At 43.9% G+C, this 13,378-nt stretch overlaps 1 protein-coding gene across 2 annotated transcripts in view; it reads right to left on the reverse strand.

Moving 5' to 3' along the window:
- The window catches only part of NT5DC1 (5'-nucleotidase domain containing 1), a 126,426-nt gene extending 114,876 nt beyond the window's left edge, over nucleotides 1-11,550 (reverse strand). For both annotated transcript variants that reach the window (XM_024115544.3, XM_024115543.2), the window contains exons 1-4: nucleotides 11,371-11,550; nucleotides 5,698-5,789; nucleotides 4,225-4,296; nucleotides 1,668-1,774 (exon numbers count right to left, since the gene is read on the reverse strand). In XM_024115544.3, coding sequence (XP_023971312.1) covers nucleotides 1,668-1,774; nucleotides 4,225-4,296; nucleotides 5,698-5,789; nucleotides 11,371-11,463 — 364 coding nt within the window. In that variant the 5' untranslated portion in view covers nucleotides 11,464-11,550. The remainder of the gene's footprint in view (nucleotides 1-1,667; nucleotides 1,775-4,224; nucleotides 4,297-5,697; nucleotides 5,790-11,370) is intronic.
- Nucleotides 11,551-13,378: the final 1,828 nt, after the last annotated feature.

The raw sequence follows: 13,378 nt of genomic DNA on the forward strand, positions 1-13,378 counted from the left end.
TGCTTCCATTATTTCTTTTAGTGTAAACAAAGTTTAACTGGAATCACAGGCCATTTTTTCCTTCTTTTATGTCTCTACATTAAAAAAAATATATGTTATGTTTCAAAGGCATTAGCTTTCTCTTACTATTTTGCAGAAACAGTAGGCTGCTATTATGTGTCACAGCCCCATCACTGGGCACCTGGAGTGGAAACACTTCCCTAACCAGCCCAATTAGGAGTAAATAAACTCCAAGACCATCCCCAGAGCGAGCGCTCCTGGGTAAATTACGCACCACAAGGAAGCTTTGGATTCTAGGAGGCAGTGTTCTCTAGCGGGCAGCAGTGGGTAAACAGGCGTGTCGTGTTGGGTGAATGCTTTCTTTTGTAGCTGGGAAATACTTTACTTCTTTAAAATACTCCCGATTTCTGAATGGATGTCAGAATAAAACACTTAGCTGGGTGCCTACCTTTTCTGGGAGAAGGGAAGGGTTTATAGTTAACCCATGAACAATGCAGGGAGGGGAGGGTCGTGGCTCTGACCTCCACGCAGTCCAAAATCTGAGTATAATTTATAGTTAGCCCTCCTTACCCGCAATTCCGCACCCACGGATTCAATGAACTCTGGATCGTGTAGCACTGCAGTATTTACTATGGAAAAAAAATCCACGTATAAGTGGATCTAAGCAATTCAAACCCGTGTTGTTCATGTGTATTTACAACTGCCTACATCTGGACAGACAACAGGCGTTCCCTATCACTTGAGTAAAAAGGAAATCCATCCATTTAACTTCCTAGCTTTTCTGAGTTGAGATGTGTGAAAGCATTCTAAACCTAACCCCAAGGTGAAACCTTAGTTTTTCCTATCAACTTATTTTATCAAGATAACACACATTTCCTGACATTTTCATCTCACTACAATAAAAAAAAAAAAAAACCCCAAAGATAGCACATGTAACAAACAAAAACACAACAGTAATAAGGAATAACTCCAACTGTTTTCTGGTTACTACATTTTCTAAATGAAAATAGGTGCATTTCAAATCTGTAGTGTAGGAGAAAATGGCAAAAAAAATTAGAACAAATGAAAAACTAACAATCAGGACTTTTAATAAGGTCCATCTGTTTATAATAATGTTTTAATGATTCTTTACTAATTTATGCACATCTGTGTTTATAAATAATTTTTGAAAAATCTTTTCATGTTTACTCATGGTGAAGCTCTTTAAAGAGAGTTGGAAAATGTGTAAAATCACTCGAAATAAAGGGGAAAAAAACAAAGGCAGAAGGTACTAGAAATGGCAGTAAAGAAAAGAATTCTAGAAAACAGGAGAGATGAGTAATGTGGGGAGAAGTGAGGGACAGAGAAACAAAAGTAAGGATTGTGCATGTAACAAATTGATAAAAATACAGAATAAGGAATGTATTATTCCTTGTTCTTTACTCCAGAACAAGTGCAAGTAGAAAGGTGAATCAACAGAATGTTAAATAAAACAGAACCAACTGCCAAAGAGAAAATCAGACACGTGGGAAAAAATACATCCTATTCCTATGAAACCATAGCAGGTCCTCTGTGGGTCCTGCCCAGCAGGGTGCAAGGAGGGTCTTCTTTGTGTCCTGACGTCACGGGCTCAGGGTCCAAAACAACAGGGGAGGGAACGGCAGTGCTGCCCCACACATGACCCATACCTGACCGGCAGGCCATTCCCGAGGCTGGCATGAAGTGCTTCCACTCCTTCCTGCCGTACTCCTCCGCCAGCACCTCTGGAGCCAGCATCTTTGTGCCGTGGCTTGCCCTGGTTTGGGGAGATGAGGCACGTGACTCATCAGTGGTTCTCCTGAACACCCCCTCCACCAGCCTTGTGATTGTTAATTTACCCTAATACTATGAAAGGTTTTTTACAAAAAAGGTTTTCAACTGGATGACTTCCCCATTTAGGATCCTATACGGCATTTCTCTTGACAGCTCTTATTCTTCCCCATGTCACCCATCAACCAGCAAAGTGATCAGGAGCAGTTCACTCCGAGGTCAATGCTGTGGTAGTTGCCCTGGACCAATACTATGAACCACAATTTCTCTGGGAGAAATATGACGACTTCTTGCCTAAGAAGCTGTCAATTAACTATGCAGATAAGATTAGCCTAACTGGAACAATGAGGAAACAACTGCAGGGACTGAGTGGGAAGCTGGTCTGGCAGCAGGAGAGAAAGAGCAGCAGTCAGAGCAGGAGCCGCATCAGGCCTGCTGAGCTGCATCAGGCCTGCAGGAGCTGCATCAGGCCTGCTGAGCTGCATCAGGCCTGCAGGAGGAGCCGCATCAGGCCTGCAGGAGGAGCTGCATCAGGCCTGCAGGAGCTGCATCAGGCCTGCTGAGCCTCATCAGGCCTGCTGAGCTGCATCAGGCTTGCAGGAGCTGCATCAGGCCTGCTGAGCTGCATCAGGCCTGCAGGAGGAGCCACATCAGGCCTGCAGGAGGAGCCGCATCAGGCCTGCAGGAGCTGCATCAGGCCTGCAGGAGCAGGGAGGTGCCTGGCATCCAGGGCCGGCGGCTGTGAGCACAGGGGACTTATGAAGATGAAGATGGGGTAGTAACATGCCACTCAAGGACACCACATAGCTAAAAACACAATGGGAAACAGCAAGACGAATGTGGCAAAACTTGGAACAGGAAGACAAGAAAGTAGCTATTTCTTGTACTCGAAATACTGCTTTTGCATCCGTTGGGCCTGGTTAAGAGAATCTTACCCTGTAGAGAAACAGTTGATATTTTATGTTGTTTACTTTGAGAAATTATAAAGCTAGGGAGTATTATTAGTCTTCTCTTGGTGTTATACTGTGGTAGCAAAGCAAAATGAAGGAAAAGGAAATGAAATAAGAACGGCAAATGGAGGAAAATCATAATCGGGATCCTATTTATGAAGAGGTTAATATTTACATAAAAGCGATATGTAAGGGTAGAGGAACCTTGAGCAAGAAATACGATCAGAAAAGGAATCTACTATATTGTTTGAAAGCAGGCACCAAGGACATAACCTTGTAAATTCAAGAGAAGCTGCAGGTTGGCCAGAACTTGAATGGAGACAGTCAGACCTTGGGAAAAGGGTGTTGGGAGTGGGGACCAACAGACAGACATAACAATAAAAGAAAGAAGCGAAACTGTGGAATGTTTTCTATTCTTTTAGCCGTGATTGAAGACAGCCAAGTACACTGTAAGAATCTGAAAGTGGAATTTAAGGTCATGGTCAAAGCTGCATTGTGTGTGTGTGTGGTGTACACACACAAATCAATACACACACTCTCTCTCTAGTTGCCTGAGAAAAAACATGCAAATGAATTATAAAATAATCAGAAGTGGAACCGCACCTGGCCTAGCTAGCTACACCTTAGAGGACGGTCTGGGGTACAGTGTGAGTCTGTACTGTGCAAAAAGAATGATGTACTCAAAGGGAGAGTATGTACAAGGGGTAACCTGTGCTGAGCATCCTCTTCGTGAACTCTGACCATGTCAGCATAAATAATAAATCGTACAACTGCACGGCCACGTTAACTGCATGTACTGTCAGTACTGGGGGAAAAATAGATGCTCACTCCATGGTACCCTCTGTAAGACTAAGAGCAGGGATGGCAGCTGCTTCTCAACTGCTCGCCCTACTCTTACTAATACTCAAAGTGTTGGACTCACCCTAAGAGGAGGGAAGGAAAGGGAGTCAGCACTAAGTTTGGGAGGGGGGAGATACTCATGAAGGTTGGCACAATCTAGAAACACTTCCAGAAGGAGCTGAGACACAACATGGGTCCTGCATGATGGGGGCGAATTTGGATAAATGGGGGAAGAAAGAGCGGTGTGCCTAGACCACCAATCCCCACCCAACATCCATTCTCTCCTTCTTCCTTAATAAAGACAGCTTCAATTTTACTCCAGGTTAGCACAATATAATCCCCAGGCTCTTTTGCAGTATGGGTGGTCAAAGAGATAAAGCAACTTATTAACATTCTACTGTACTTCCTGAAAATATTTCTGATGAGCTAAATTTAAAGAATTAGACCTTTCAATCTAATGCTTCCAGATTTATATTTAAATGGCTCAAACGATTCACACAAAGACATGCAGGCACATAGATAATCTGCCATCTGATTGACTAAAGTAATAATCTTCTTTAACCCATACCTTAACTATCAAATGCTGTATGGTAATAAAATGTCCTGGAAAGAGTAAAGTTTTGACTTCACAACTAAATTTTATTACCTGAGCACGGTGCCATTATCTGCAAGTTTAATGAAGTTCCCGTCTTCCAGATCCAATGCCAAGCCCTTGCAACTGAAATAGAAAATTCTGATTACCAGTCAATTCACATAGTTACCTAACCCAAGAAATAAAAATTTATATTTTCAAAAAATCACAATGCTAAAAAAGGACTCTCCCACCCAAGTGAATGATATGTTAATCAAACAAGTAAGAATATCAATTCTAAAATTAAATATCATCCTCAGAGCAAGTACATAAGGAAAACTGTTATGTGGGCAAACCAAGGACAGCATATTCAGTGTCTAAAATCTTTGAGCTTTTAAAAAGAGGAATAAAAAAACTCACAGAGAACAAAAAATGCCTCTGTTAAAATGTACAAATGCTTTCCATTAAATAAAACACGCACACAAACACACATTTGTATTCTACAAGTTAAGATCTTAGCCAGAATCTTTTCTGTACTCTTTAGAATCTGCCTCAATTTAGGTCGGGTTATAAGAACTAGCCCTCTGGACTAAGCATACTATTGAAAACCACTAAAACAAAGTCAAATACTAAGTTTTGGGTTCTTCACTGTAAAAGACTTATGAGATTTGGGATGAAAAATGGGTACAGATTCATTATCATGAGCAATAAAAGCAAGAAGGTAAAACGGCCACCAAATACCAAGAGAATTAAAAAGAAAATGACAGGGTACTTTAGAAGTATTATTTACTTTGGTCCACAGTAAAATTTCCAGAGTCGGCGGTTTCATACAGTAAAATATTTCTGTTTCTTTGTTTGCTAAAAGGGATAAATCAAAAAGGACTAACCAAACATTGGAAGAATGTATAACAGATGAACTCTGTTGTTCTAGAATTACTTCTGGATGTATTTTTCATGTGTTTCAGGACTACTATTATTTTTCAACCGAACAATTTAAAGTGGTTTAATAGGACTTTTGTTTGTTTTATTGTTTAAATGAGGAAGAAGGACAAAGGAAGCCTTGGAAAGTTGAGAATCCTAAGCCAGGAAGGGAGTAAGCAGTCAAGAGTCTCAGACATAGGGGTTTCTACCGAATTACAGAAAAACAAATGTCCCAATTCAGACACTTATTCAAAACACGATGATTTCCTCTTTTCTTACAGTTCTGTATTTGAAGGGCAATAAAAGAAAAATTTTTAATAACAGATGTAAATTTTAGACAGTTCTTAATAACCTCTCAAGCTCTTAATAACGACAGACTTAAACCATGTAAAAATACTCAAATTAGTCACATGTGCTCTTAGCTTATTTTCATACTTAATTAAACAAGTCTTAACTTAAAGTAGAAAGGACTTTAATTCATCAAACATATTTAGTACAGAAGGCATTTTGTCCTTTGACTCAACTTCACATTTCACTTTCTGCTTCCATAGAAGAGGAAGCATTAAAATTTTATCCACAATAATTAAAAACCAGAAGGAATGTGCTGACCCTAAAAAAGCTGCTTACCAGAAATCCCAATCCTCTGGAGTCACAGTGAGCAATTCCTTGTCATACCCTTTCTCCTTGACCAGGAACTGAGCAAAGCTATTATAAATGAGCTGTTAATAGAAAGGAAAAAAGACAGATTAAATGTAAAATTCACTATTCATTCTTAGCTTCACAGACCTGAAAACCTAATGGAATCAGTCATGAGACAGGTGGGAGGGAATCTGTAGTATCTTTAATTGTGAAGCTCTGCAGGTTAACACTCCATCCCAAGCAATTTACCCACTCCTGGGAGCCCCAGGTAGCTGCTGTGTCTTTTTTATACCATCAGTATACAATTATACCACCAAGGACAATTATCAGTCTTACTCCCAAAGCCTAATGGGTTGGAGATCATTAAGACTTGACAAAGCTGTGTAAACCGATTTAACAGGTCTCTAGAGGATAAACATAATGACCACTCTATCATCACATCCATCCTCCACCCACCCTTGCTAGAAAGGCCCCATGGTGGCTGATAATGCTAATTCATATACTGGGCCCCACAAAATGCAGGCCGTCCCACTGGCCCAGCTCTGGTCACAAATCTAAACCTAAGACAGTGTGCGCTTACAGAAAACTCCTGTCAAGGAGACCTAACATACACCAATCACAATCCTCCATATCAGCTTTAGCTCGCTTACCTCACCCTATTAAACAGGACCTGCAGTGCCTATCAGGAGATCCCCGACCTCCTAGCCAATCATGCCCTATTTCTGTGGTGCCTCTTCTAACACTCTATAAAACACGGTCTTGCCCAAAATCTCTGGGGAAGAATGCTCCACTGCTTGTGGGGCACTGCACTCTCCCAATCTGTGGATTATCTTCTCCAAAGGAACGACAGCAAACTCATTACTACCTTATTTTAGCTTTGTCATCTGACACAGGGGAGTCTCAAAGAGAAATACACATAGGGACCAGGCAGGTAATCTAAAGAAGGAATCATGGTGCCTCCATCAGACAAAGTGAGTATCTTTTTTTCCCCACCATAAGAAAAGCTAAGGAAACGGTAAAAAGGAAGCCTCCGGAAGCAAGCACAAAGATAAATGCTCTGCTGATGGCTGACAGATCTTCTCATTCTCAACAACAACAAAATGCCAGGTTTTCTGAGACTGAAGAGTGGCCAAGGAGACGCACTGAGCAACCCGATCCTTCTTCTGGAGATGCTAACCCATGATAGCACTGGAATGCCACAGGGGGAAGCGAGAATAGATACAGCAAGAGGAGTAGGAGAAGGCCTCCCTGAGGAGGTGATGTACACACTGACACCTGCAAGATGGAGTAGTTAGGTGGGTGAATCCAGCGGGGAGAGGGCAATCCAAGTCCAGGGGGCACACAGCTGAAGTTGGGGATTGAGGTTACGAGTGTTAGGAGATCAGTGTGGAGAAAGCAAAGGCTCCTTGTCAAACAGAGCTGTTTTCTGTCGTAAAGTTAATGAAAATGGCTATACATGTACCCCCATACAATGCAATGTGACCCTGATCCAAGTCAGTTGTCCACAGAGCTACGTGAAGTCAACACTATGTATCCACAGTTCTCAACCCTGGTGGTAGTCAGAACCACAGATGATGGTTCTTAAAGCCACCCAGAAATTCCAAGCCTACAGGATAGGGTTGGGCCCCGACAAAATTCCTGAAACCCCGAGATGACTGAAAATCATTGACTTCTACGTTATATCAATTTTCATTCAAACATAAAATGTACTGAGTCACTCTGAGGTACAAAGTACTATGGACAACAAAAAATACACATCATGATCCTGCCTGCAAGGAACCAGTGCCCTGGGATTAAGAGATGTAAATCCCATGTTAATGAAAATCCTTAGACGCTTAGAGCAGTGCATGGCATACAAGTAAATTCAATTTAAGTATTGCTATTATTATCAGTCGGGCGCTGGTTAAAAAAAAAGGCCTGACTTGTAGCATTTGCTCATTTCCGTGGTAGTTACCCCCACCATGGCCAGTTTCAAGCTACTAATGGTTACTGCACACCATCAGACTTGCCTCTGGTCAAAGTATTTATTCAACCTTGGACAACTGGAGTGTCTCATCCCTTGGTAATACTGATTAACATATGGGCATGTGATTCCAATGAGGTCAGATTCCTTCCCAAGAGAAAGGGCCCTTTCTAGTAGGGATGCCAACAGGGGCGTCCAGAGCTGTGTTCCTTACCTCTCCAAGGAGATGGTTCTGTAATAGGAGAGAATGGGGTCAATGTGTAAAGAGGAGCAGAGAACAGAGGTGCTGAGAAAAGCAGGGAATCTGTGCTTTGAAAGCCCTCGTCCTAGTCCCAAGGCCTTGGTCCTTGAAGCTCTTCCTCAAATTATGCTGAGTCATCATAGAAGCCTTCATGGCACAGGGCCTCCACCACCCGCCCCCTTGCTCTCCCAGCTTTAACTGCCACTTACTTTCTCAACAGTCTCACCTTACTAATAATCACACACAATCCACAGCGGGTGCAAACTGGTGCCCTGTGGGTCCTACGCAGACCACAAATTATATTTGGCTCCCACTGAAGGCTGCCAGATAAAATATGAAACACCCAGCTCAATTTGATTTTCGGCTAAACAACAAATAATTTTATAGTATGAGCTTATCCCATGAAATATCTGGAACACCCATATACTAAAAATGTTTTTTTAAATTTGAAATTCAAATTGAACCGGGTGTCCTGTATTTTCCTTTGCTACATCTGGCAACTCTACAATCCTACTGTGTTTGAAAATGAGCTGGCGTTTAAAAATTGAAAGACTTCTCATACAAGCTTAGATTTCTAATTTGTCTTGAGAGAATTAGATCTGACAAGACTGAGCCTCTACACCCCACGGCAAATGCTGGCAGGAGTTGAGCACAGCTGCGCGTGAGGGGCGTGTGCGCACTCTCCCAGCCGCACGCACGTTTAAGTTAACTGCCTGGGTCCAGACATTCCTGAGTCAGCAACTCCAGGACAGCACAGATGTCATCATTTCTACGATGCTTTTCCTGAGTCCCCCGGTGAGGCGACGCACCCAGTTTCACGTCTGCACGACACTCTGCACTTAACTAAATGCCTATGAGACTGATATGAGAGGCACGCGCAGTGATCCATGATGCAGCGCCACTGCCATCTCCGGCATCTTCTCCTGCAACGCCCCGCCTTCTGCATGACACCCAGCATATCCAGGCGCTGTTTCTCACCTTTAAGTCCTTGCCCTGGCCATATTTCCTCTTGCCAGAAATGCTCCTCTCTGCCTCCTCACCTGCCACTTGTAACTCCTGTGCTGGGACCCAAGCATCACTCACTCCAAGGACTCTCCTCTGGGATTTACAGCATACATAAAGCCTGGTGGGAGGTAGCAGAGACCTGCCAGCTGGACCACCTTGCTGGGTGACCCTGGATAAGCTATTTATCCTTTCTGTGACTCAGTGTCCTCACCTCTAAATGATGCTAATAACATCTAACTCACATGGTTGTAAGGATCAAACCAGTTTATACAGCAGAATGCTTATTAGAATAGTGGCTGTTAGTGCTATTTTCAGTTACTAAAATACCTATTATTTATGCAATTGTTCCACAATTATTTATTGAATCCCGTATGTGCACGTAGTCAGCTTGGCACACAGAACACACAATAAACTGTCACAGACACTGATGTCAGGGGTCATGGCTCTAGGATCTAGGGAAAGATTCCAACAAGTAAACAGGAAAATTTAATGCAGTGTGTAAGTACTGTGAGAAATTAAGGTTTTTATGGAAAACTGCAGATGGGCTAGGGACAGAAAGGTAAACTTTAGGGGGCCGGGCTACTTAAGATGAGACCTGCCAGCTGAGGAGTTTGTGTGATGAAGGGAGGAGGGGCACAGGTAACAAACAGCCAGCAGCAAGGACCAGGCAATGCTGCCCTCGGCACAGGGGACCAGTACTAACCTTTCAACATCTTTACCCATTACAAGGCCACCTGAAGACCTGTGTTATCTCTGTATCCCTCACTCTATTATGGTGCTCAGCACATTGTTGGTACTTAATAAAAGATACCTGAACCAAACAGGATACAAAACACACTAGGTTAATGTTTTCAACCTTTAAATATCACTTATATTCGAGGCTTATAGTAAAGAACTTTTGTCTTTTAAGGATCCTGTATTCTGAAATTTTATGCTCACACATGCACAAAATTGGCTCTAATGACAATGGTTTTAACAATATTCCCTTCAAATGAAGGTGACTAGGGAGGAAATGCAAGAAAACGTTAATCAGGAGAAGATTTGAAAGGCAAAGGGAAGGAAAACATGAGTCAAAGACCTAGAGAAACCAGTGGCCAAGGATCAAGAAGTAAAGTCTCCTCAACTCTAAACATGACTAAGGAAACACCTGTACAGCAGGAAAGCATAATAGAAGGAACAGTACACTTCTTTTTTTCCACCATCTGTACATAGAGAACATGAGTAATTCAGACACTGTTTTGACCTTTGAGGGGTACCTGAACTGCTGATTGGAGCACTGACCTCACCATACTGAGGAGCAGCCCTGGCTGACGCCTGCACCAGCGGTCAGGAGCTCTATTCATAAGCGGTCAGGCTGGGGAATGATATGGGTGGTGACTATAAAAGCAAACACTTGTATGTGTCCAACACAGCTCTAAGCATTATTCATCCTTTACCCTTTTAATCCTTTCAACAACCTTTCCAGGCAAATCCAATTATTAGTCCCATTTTACAGATAGGGAAACTGAGAATAGACACGGGTTAAGTAACTTGCCCGAGGTCACAGAGCTAGGAACAGAGGAGCTGGTGCCCTCTGTCTGCAGTCTGGCTGCAGAGTCCTCGCTTTGACTACCATAACCAGCTTATTTCGCTTGGATACTTACACATTTGACTAAAAAAAAAAAAAGTTAAATTTTCAAAATTAGTTTCCTTGTGAAACCAAAGGAATGGGGGAGGGAGAACAATTCACTTCAGGGTACGGGTGTGGAATCACACACACCCCACTTCCCCCTCCCTCCCTAGGTGCAGTGAGGACCCAGGCTGTTGTCAGGATTAGACCTTACTCAAGATGCATGGAGCACGCAACAGGTGAGCAAAATTTATTTCCTTCTCTTGGCAAAAGGCAAAATTAGGGCTAACATGTTGATGAGTTTCCGGTTAGTCTTCCAATACACCACACAATTTCTCCCGGACTGCAGTGTTTAAAAACTGACAGGCGGTCTCATGGACGTGCAAAAGAAAAACGCAGCCGAAGAAAATATAAGTCGTTAACCAGGTGGCTGTATCTGCGCTCTGCTGGTAGACAGAACGATTTGCTGAGAAGTTCCAAGGCCGGGGATATGCAAAGGACACCCCGAGTTCCCCTAGCCCCGCCCTTCCTCTGCCCCAGGAACCGTTTCCCTAGCCCAATCTTGCACGACTTGCCCCTCCTTCGCCCCTTTTCTTCCCTACCCATCTCTCAAACTTGGCTAAGGGCTGGGCTAAATAAGCCGGTACCCACAGCACGGGCGGGGATGGGGGGGATGCACACTTCCTTCCGCCCCGCCTCGCCGTGGGAGGCCGAGTTCTACGCAAAGGCGCGGCGGCTGCAGGGCCCCGGCGACGCTCGCCGCCGCCTAAGCCGGGAGGAAACTCGAGCCCCAGCCGCCATGGAGGCTGCACGCCGTGCGCCCCGGCAGCCCGCGCCACTCACCCGGGCGCTCTCAGGCAGGTTGTAGCGACACAGAGTGTGGTCCAGGTCGAAGCCGACCACGTCGCAGGCGGCCAGGGAGAAGTGCTGAGCCATAGCTGCGCGCGGAGCACCAGCGAGCGCCTAGACGCCGAGATGCGGCGAAGAGCGCGCGGGCAGGACGCTGCGGGACTACCGGGCAGGACGCGGCGGGGCGGGGCAGGGCTGCGGCCGCCCCCTGGATGCCGCACCGCTGCCCCTCGCGCTTCCCGCGCCCGCCAGCCCCGCCCCCGGCCGCGCTTCTGCCCGCCCCTCGCGGCCGGCCTTCCCCGCGCCGCGGCTGGCCGGTTCGCTGCCCGGCTTTCCGCTGACACTCCCAGGCCGGCTCCTGCCTCACTGACACCATCCTCACCCCCGCCCCGAAGTCCCGAAGGCGGGATGTGCCCAGGAGCGGAGCCGCTGCTGCAGGAATTGGAGGCGGCACTAAGCCCCTGTTGGCGCATAGCCTTCGCCGCAGAATTAACCGGGCCTCCCCTTGGTTTTCAAGGCGCCAGGGAAACCAAGAGAATGTCAAGGTACACCTGACCCTTTACTCTTGTGTGCGAAATAATGTAAGATTATGGAGAAAATTTTATCCACTAATATTCCCCTGACCCAATTAGCCTATAATTTGGAAAAGTTTTTTGCCCATGAGATCTCTAACTGTGGAGTCAATCAAAAACTTTATATTCTTTAGTAAATTCCTAAGTGTATTTGTAAGTAGAATGGGAGACCTTTCAACATTTCACGCCCTGGAGCGCGTTAGAAAATAAATTTATTAGAAATCGTGAGGGACCATTTTGCAAAATGACAATGATTAAGGAAACCAATATTGGTTGTTGTTTGATTATCCTATTTTTTATTTAATGCATTTTTTCTATGAAAGGTTATTAGAAACTTCATAGAACATACTACAGAAGAGAGAACTTTATGCAAACAGAAAGGTTTAAAGTTTATAGAACACAATAATTTGAGTGACAGTGTTCTCAATTCTCTCAAGGACTGTTTATAGCTAGTATCATTTTAGATGGATGAAGGGCTAGGACTTTGAGACCTTTAAAATCATTTAAAAGAGAAAATACAAATTATTTAAAAGAGAAAATACAAATTATTTAAAAGAGAAAATACAAGTCATTTACAAGAGAAAATACAAACATTGACGTTAAAAAGAGAAAATATAAATGTATTATCTTTGTAATACTTCTGTTTTAAATTTAAAGGAACACTTTACCCAATAGAAAAAAATCAATAGTCATGACATAATGAAAATATAATTGGTTGAGAATTACATTTAACCCTTACAAATACTAACACCTGTGGGGCTAATAGACCAACCAAGGAATTGATTTAGTACAATAAATAGTTCAGTCTAGTAGGACACTTATTATACTTAGTGGACCCATTTGAATAAATTGATAACTTGTTCCATTATGACTTGTAAAAGCCCCAAACAAATCTCTGGAAGAGGACAGGAAAGAATCCTCAAGAAGACTGAGTGGGGACTTCCCTGGTGGCCCAGTGGTTAAGAATCCACCTGCCAACACAGGGGACACGTGTTCGATCCCTAGTCCGGGAAGATCCCATGTGCTGCGGAGCAGCGAAGCCCGCGCACCACAACTACTGAAGCCCCGGTGCCCTAGAGCCCATGCTCCACAACAAAAGAAGCCACCGCAATGAGAAGCCCCCTCACCGCAACGAAAAGTAACCCCTGCTCGCCACAACTAGAGAAAGCCCACGCGCAGCAACGAAGACCCAACGGAACCAAAAAAAAAAAAATTTATTAAAAAAAATAAGATTGAGCTGTTCACTGATTAGAGCCCAACAACCATGTCTTTAATGTCTGTGAATCAAAAAAGACAGAAGCTGGATTGTATCATAGCTTGTACCTGTTTCCCTTTTGTGAGTCTATTGGCCATAGAACTGACCTTAGCATTCCTCTTTGGCCCCTGCAGTAGAGTGCCTGCCAAGGTCAAACTTTCAGGTAGACTACACA

The sequence above is a fragment of the Physeter macrocephalus genome, chromosome 10 (assembly GCF_002837175.3).
Source record: "Physeter macrocephalus isolate SW-GA chromosome 10, ASM283717v5, whole genome shotgun sequence".
Lineage (NCBI taxonomy): Eukaryota > Metazoa > Chordata > Mammalia > Artiodactyla > Physeteridae > Physeter > Physeter macrocephalus.